We start from the raw sequence: 7,531 nt of genomic DNA, 5'->3' as shown, positions 1-7,531 counted from the left end.
ATTTTTTATTTTTTTTTTTTTTGTAGATATTGTCTATCTTAGTTTGATTATTATATTATTTCAGAGTTTAATAGTTTTATTAGTGAATCTTCATTAAAATAGCCCATACTATACACATTAGTTTTGTGCACACTAATCTTCATGAAATATGAATTTACCCATTTTATGAATTTTATGAATTAATATTTCAGATGATTAGAATTTTCCAATATTGTTCGCGGGAGGTTGTAGTTGCTAACATTTAACAACAATAACACAAATCGTTCTATACCGTTACGAGTCGTTTGAAAACATTAGATTTGAATTTGAAGTTTGTTAAATATGTATATGGTCATATTACTTTTTCTTTAACATCCTTTTGATTAGATCTGAAATTGTTTACATAGTCATTAAACAAAACACTCCTTAAACAATTAGGAGGATAATAATACAATTGAGATATATCAATATAGTCATATTACTTTTGTAATTAAATAGTAAATGAAATATTATATGGTTTCGTTTACTTCATTAATACACTTTTATTTTCTTTTATCTAATGAACAATACATATTTTTTTGCAATTCTTGTGACTGTCATATATTTTTTTTTTCTAATGTTCTTTTAACTAGAGACAAGAAAAATAATAGTGTAGAACTTGAATGAGTCATTATTTCAAGTAGATATTATTTTCAGGTTAATTTTGTGTATTCTAGTTTTCTCTTCTCTAAATACAAAAAATTATCATGGTATTGTAGGACTTAAATTGAGACATTTGTGTACACAAAAAATAATAATGATTTAATATAACTTTTTATTAATGATGTGGACTCCCTATTTATAGGAAAAACTCCACCGGAATACATATTCAATGAGATTATGACTTTACGCTAATTTTGGTGTACTTTAATTTTCTGTTTTTAGAGAATTTATATATATAATTTTGTCTAAGTGTCATTAGTTCCTACGATAAGTGCATAGTTTTCTTGTTAAGGATATTTTCAGTTTTTTTTGGCTTGTGACCACCAAATCTCTACCGTCGCAGGTGATAAACTCATATATCAGACTTTGTGTTTGTTTTTAATTACTATGTGAAACTGATATATGTTGTGTGTAACTACATTGCATTGTCCACTCTATCCAACTTTTTTTTTAACCACTCTATCAAACTTTGATGCAATGGATTAAAAAAATGGGGAAACAAATTCTAGGAAGAAAAGTTGAATTTTATGAAACAAGCTTTTTAGGAAGAAAATTTAAACAAAGAGAAATAGAGGATAGTGTTTTCAAGCCCACATTGATGAATTGTCCAATATTTGACCAAGTAATTTTAGTTTGTTTAATACTGAAAATCGATATCTTATCAATATAACACATACCATAATCGTCATATTAATTCATCGATTTGCTTTTGACATATTTTGAAATAAGTAGGTGTTTATAAAAAATAATAATAATAAAGAGGTATATTTTCTGGAGGTTATTTTCATAATTGTCAAAGGCAATAAAATGAGAAGGTTACACAATTAGATGAACATAAAGGGAGCCATCTAATGTATTATATTAGAAGGGAAAATATATCAACTATTTAGTGGACGAGCTTAAAATTTTCGAGACAAGTGAATATGAAAAGGTTTTGTTGAGGAATGAACGTTATCCAGCTTAAAGAATGGTTAATGCAGATTGCAGAGCCGGCCAAGAGTAAAAGTAGAATAAGCTTTTAAAAGCAATACTATTCTGCTTCACAAAACAGAGCCTGCTACGAAGACAAATTCAGACAAGGCCTCAATTGCAATCAAGCCCAACAGTGAGAAGGAGAGGCCCAATATCAGCTCTGCAGTCAACCTTCTCTATAACGGTAATAATGTGTGTGCTGTAAAATGGCCAAAAGGGAAAGTTCTAGGATGCTCTCTCCAACATTGTACAATCGATTTGAGCCTCTGCAGAACCTAGGTGGCAGCACCAGCTGTAGGTTAGTTATTGTGTGAGCTCAGTCTTTAAATAGACCTTAAGGTCACTCCTTTGTAATTATCGAAGAATCATTCAATAAAAGACAAGTTCTTGAATCACCTCTGTTTACCCTAGCTTTCAATTTCTTATCAGCTTTTGCTTGCGGCCGTAAATTAGATATAAAATATTTGGACCATTTATGCATAATACAATCGTTAGTCTAGCCGTAAAGTTGTAGTGTACGTGGTCATCTGGTAAAAGGTTCGACCGGCTATGATTAATGGAAACTAGACCAAGTCATGTGACTCTTCAGACATATTCAATATATAATTGGTATAGCAAATTGAATCTCTAAAACCTCTATTGATATGGATTTAGTTGAGTTACTAGTTGCTTGGTGGACTAGATCATGGATGGATATTTATTACATAGTAGTTTACTTAACTAACACTGATAAATATGTTATGATCGAACCGAGCGAAATTGATCAAGGGAGTAGATCTCTATCTAGTGGAGTGGGAGACAAAATAAGATACAAAGAACCAACTTAGTATTGAACTAGTGGTGAGATTTACCCCCTTCTAAAGAATTCAATTTTGGATTGAGAGGAGCTATATCATAAACGTATAGAGTTCGGCTTATAACTATTCAATCAACTATATATAAACAAGAATACGAGGATCTGCTCTATCATTGTGAAAAAAATAGCAGACAAAAAAAAAACATAACTTTTGTGTAAGTCAAAGGAGCAAAATGCTCAAAGAAAGTGCCTCCCATGTTCCTCCCTCTTCCTTCCGTCTCCAACTGTCTAAGCAATCAATTTCCATTACTTTTGTAATACAATATTCAAAACTATTAGTTATCTAAACTTTAAACCACAATTATTTCTCCTAAGTTACGTATTCGTGGGTCTCAAGAAAACTTAAGTGTCAAAACTATCACGATCAAACAGGGTTTACATATAACTACAGCTTCACAACGTGAGGGTCTCAACTCTTCATTTTCACCCATCATTAAATCAAAACAAATACACATGCAAGCACGAACTTGCTGCATATATATAAAACACACACATACAAACGTGTATACACATTACACAGGTAAAAACAAAAATAAAAAATGGGAAACTCTTTAAGATGCATATCGCAAGAACAAGACCCGAACCAGAAGAAACCAAGCTCCGTTGTCAACAGTACTAGCTCCGAGAAACACGTGAGGAGGCTGTCTCTAATACCATCTTTCCGACGCCGGACATTACTACCATCTCTCTCTTGCTCCGGATCCTCCACGTCAACTTCATCAACGTCCAAGAAAGGAGGGATCAAGACAAAGAAGAAGGTTAGGGAAAGACACCATCAAGAGCATCACCATGACCACCATGAGAAAGACTCCCTTATTCAAGAACAAACCTTAGCCGCCACAAATATACTCTTTAGCCAAACGCCTCGTAACAGCAACTCTGCTCCTCCTTTCCGACGCTCCACCTCCGTCGTTTACACTCAGCCACCTTCTGCAGCGGTAGCCGCATCCATAGGTTCTGTTTCCGGCGTCTTGACTCCTAAAAAATCCGCTTGTGGATTCGTTAGAAGTTCTAGCAATAGGCAGAGGTCAAGCACCGATCCTGTTCTTAAACCCAATCAGCTTCTAGACAAGGCAAGCACTTTCATGCCTCTATTTTTCCATTTATCAAACCGGTCAGAATCGAACCGGCTAGTTCCTATAGATTCATTTGAGTATTGAAGTAAATAACGCAAAAAAACATAACTGATGGAAAATCTATATATAATAATAATCTAAATAAATGCGACCACCAATTGTGTTTTTTCAATCGTACCTGTTGGATATTTTCCAAAAAGTCGTGATGGTTCATTAAAACGATTACTTATGAAAAGTTACAACGGTTCACTGTAGAGTTGTGTTTATTGCAACATTCGTATCTTTTGAAATCTATATATATTTGTCTGTTTGAACTGTTTTCATTTTTTTGCTATGACACAAAATAATATAAATTTTCATTCTCAACAGTTTTTACAGCTTTCTAAATTATTATTCTCTAGCATTCATTCATTTAAAAGTAAATAAATTACTCCAATTCTTGATTTAACAAAAGATTTTTAGAATGATGAATCTAATTTACAACTTTTAGTTAATTTTAAATATAAAAATTTAATAAAAATACCTATGTTTTTTTCAACAGTTAGATGAATTATATAGTGAGTTTTTGAATTTGACATTTTCAATATGGTAATAAAGATACCTTCTATTTGAAAGCACTTTATATCAATTATTAGGTATAATCAATTGCAAACAATTGTGATTTTTGGTAATACCTTTTCGTAAATTTTTTGTTTTTATTTGTTTTTTTTTGTAAAAAATCAAACGGTTGTATCTGTTCATTATAGAGTTGTGTCTTTTCACTATATTTTATTTATATTTTTTCATCACAACTTTCGTTCTAATAGGTGTATGACGTCATTGACGTGTGTTTATTTAAATAGTCATGTCTTCTGAACTCTATTTATATTTGTTTCTTCATCAGTAACCAACATGTTCGTTGAAACAAATTTTTCACTTTATGTTGAATCTAAATAGTTGAATATTAATATCTAATATTCAAAGTTATTCTATAATCTAACTAAAATTTTAGAAATGATTATATTAATAGAGAAAGTTAATACAACTTAATATAGAATTTACAGTTGGGTCCATATATTGTAACTTTCGTTAATATTTAAAATTTATTTTATCATGTTTTTGAAAGTTGTGTATTTTAATTTCAATTTTTCTTTGATATAGTTTCACTAATTATTAAATACATTTTTAATTATAATTATTTATTAAAATTACATTTACTCATTATAACCATTAATTCAATATTTTTAGTTAAGATCCCTTTGTCATTATAATTTTTTTAATTGTAGCTCTTTACCATAATTCTTCATAAAATATCTTATATATTTATAATAATTTAAACAATATTTTTTGTAAAGTTACGTCTATTCTACCAAATATTTTTTGTTTATAAGTTTTTATTTTGATAGTTGTGTTTTAAGTAACAGTTTATGTTTAATGTTTATGTATTCAAACTATTCTATTACATTCAAATGATTTCATAATGTATAGTTTTAAATTATAAATATATTTACTTTTTTCTAAAATACTTCCCCCGCTACATCGCGGGGGGTCTGAGTCCTAGTATATAAAATGACATTTTGTTAAATGTTTTGTGATTCTCAATTTTCTTATATATATAATCGAAATTGTCACTAAATATATTTGTGTTAATTGCTATAATCTTTTGTTTTATTCAAATTTTCTGTTGAGATGGTCTACACCTATACTGATCATGTTTTAATGATGCTGCATGCTAATGATATTATATGAAAAATAAATGGAACCAGGAGCTAAAGGTGGAAGGAGCGGAGACAAAGCGGTTCGTGCTGGTTCATGGAGGAGGATTTGGAGCATGGTGTTGGTACAAAACCATAACGCTCTTAGAGAAACATGGCTTCCAAGTCGACGCCGTTGACTTGACCGGTTCTGGTGTTAGTTCTTTCGATACCAACAATATCACTAGCATCGCTCAGTATGCTAAACCCCTCCTCCACTTCTTCGACACCCTCAAACCCACCGAGAAGGTTTCATTTTCACATAATCATAACGTTTTCTAACAGATACCATAGATGTTATTAATTTACTAACAAATTTAAGAATTGATGGGTGCAGGTGATATTAGTGGGGCATGATTTTGGAGGGGCTTGTATGTCTTATGCTATGGAGATGTATCCTTCTAAGATCTCTAAGGCTGTTTACATCTCTGCTGCTATGTTGGCTAATGCTCAAAGCATTCTTGATCTCTTTAATCAACAGGTTTTTTCTTGTCTTCATAACATTTTAATTTGACAGAGTATTTTTAAAACAAATTGTGTAATTCTTATGGCCACCACATTATTGTGCAAATAATGTCTTATCTACCTAATCTAATTGCAACCATTTCCTTGATTTAATTGCAGCCTGACTCAAATAATGATCTGATGGAACAAGTCCATATATTTTTGTACGCCAATGGCAAAAAGAACCCTCCAACAGCCGTTGATTTCGATAGATCATTGCTTAGAGATTTTTTCTTTAATCAGAGCCCTCCAAAGGTACACACATACACAAGGCTAAATAATACCTGAACCGGTACAACTCGGTTTAACTAAACCCGACTTGTTATCTTTATTTTTATTTTTACTATAGGACGTTGCATTAGCGTCGGTATCCATGAGACCAATCCCGTTCACACCGGTGCTCGAAAAGCTTCACGTGTCGGAGAAAAACTACGGTTCAATCCGACGATTTTACATCAAAACCATGGAGGATGATTACGCTGTACCGGTTTCTCTCCAAGNTATCACTAGCATCGCTCAGTATGCTAAACCCCTCCTCCACTTCTTCGACACCCTCAAACCCACCGAGAAGGTTTCATTTTCACATAATCATAACGTTTTCTAACAGATACCATAGATGTTATTAATTTACTAACAAATTTAAGAATTGATGGGTGCAGGTGATATTAGTGGGGCATGATTTTGGAGGGGCTTGTATGTCTTATGCTATGGAGATGTATCCTTCTAAGATCTCTAAGGCTGTTTACATCTCTGCTGCTATGTTGGCTAATGCTCAAAGCATTCTTGATCTCTTTAATCAACAGGTTTTTTCTTGTCTTCATAACATTTTAATTTGACAGAGTATTTTTAAAACAAATTGTGTAATTCTTATGGCCACCACATTATTGTGCAAATAATGTCTTATCTACCTAATCTAATTGCAACCATTTCCTTGATTTAATTGCAGCCTGACTCAAATAATGATCTGATGGAACAAGTCCATATATTTTTGTACGCCAATGGCAAAAAGAACCCTCCAACAGCCGTTGATTTCGATAGATCATTGCTTAGAGATTTTTTCTTTAATCAGAGCCCTCCAAAGGTACACACATACACAAGGCTAAATAATACCTGAACCGGTACAACTCGGTTTAACTAAACCCGACTTGTTATCTTTATTTTTATTTTTACTATAGGACGTTGCATTAGCGTCGGTATCCATGAGACCAATCCCGTTCACACCGGTGCTCGAAAAGCTTCACGTGTCGGAGAAAAACTACGGTTCAATCCGACGATTTTACATCAAAACCATGGAGGATGATTACGCTGTACCGGTTTCTCTCCAAGAAGCAATGATCAAATCGAACCCTCCTGAACAAGTTTTTCACCTTAAAGGCTCTGATCATGCACCTTTCTTCTCTCGTCCTCAGTCTTTGAACCGGATACTCGTCGAGATTTCTCAGTTACCGTCCAAGAAATCTTCATGAATCTTTGTTACCGGTTATGTAAAACCGTACCGGACATAGGATCCTGTAAACTTAGAGATTGTCGGATTTGCTTTTATATTTTTGGAGAGATATGAACCGTACCGGTCTTTTTTCTCATTATTTGTAACTTTTTATCAAACAGTAAGTAATGCATTATGAAAATTTTGAATATATTAATGCAAAAAGATTAGGAGAAAGCGAAATTAATATTTGGATTACACTAGAAAAAGGTTTAAAGTTACA

The 7,531-nt window shown here is 32.4% G+C and overlaps 1 protein-coding gene across 1 annotated transcript; it reads left to right on the top strand.

The window, feature by feature from the left end:
- On the top strand, positions 3,025-7,453 carry LOC104750753 (putative methylesterase 15, chloroplastic). The gene is made up of 5 exons (XM_010472597.1): positions 3,025-3,582; positions 5,331-5,567; positions 5,656-5,799; positions 5,943-6,077; positions 6,998-7,453. The coding sequence occupies exons 1-5, from the start codon at positions 3,049-3,051 to the stop codon at positions 7,286-7,288; spliced, it is 1,341 nt and encodes a 446-aa protein (XP_010470899.1). The 5' UTR covers positions 3,025-3,048; the 3' UTR covers positions 7,289-7,453.

Source organism: Camelina sativa, chromosome 16 (assembly GCF_000633955.1).
Source record: "Camelina sativa cultivar DH55 chromosome 16, Cs, whole genome shotgun sequence".
Taxonomy (NCBI): domain Eukaryota; kingdom Viridiplantae; phylum Streptophyta; class Magnoliopsida; order Brassicales; family Brassicaceae; genus Camelina; species Camelina sativa.
The sequence above is the reverse complement of the archived record's forward strand: the minus strand, read 5'-3'. Positions and strand labels throughout refer to the sequence as shown.

Coding starts and splice junctions, on each gene's coding strand:
- LOC104750753 (XM_010472597.1), top strand. CDS start 3,049: ATGGGAAACTCTTTAAGATGCATATCGCAAGAACAAGACCCGAACCAG. Junction 3,583..5,330: donor CCAATCAGCTTCTAGACAAG/GCAAGCACTTTC, acceptor AAATGGAACCAG/GAGCTAAAGGTGGAAGGAGC. Junction 5,800..5,942: donor TTGATCTCTTTAATCAACAG/GTTTTTTCTTGT, acceptor ATTTAATTGCAG/CCTGACTCAAATAATGATCT.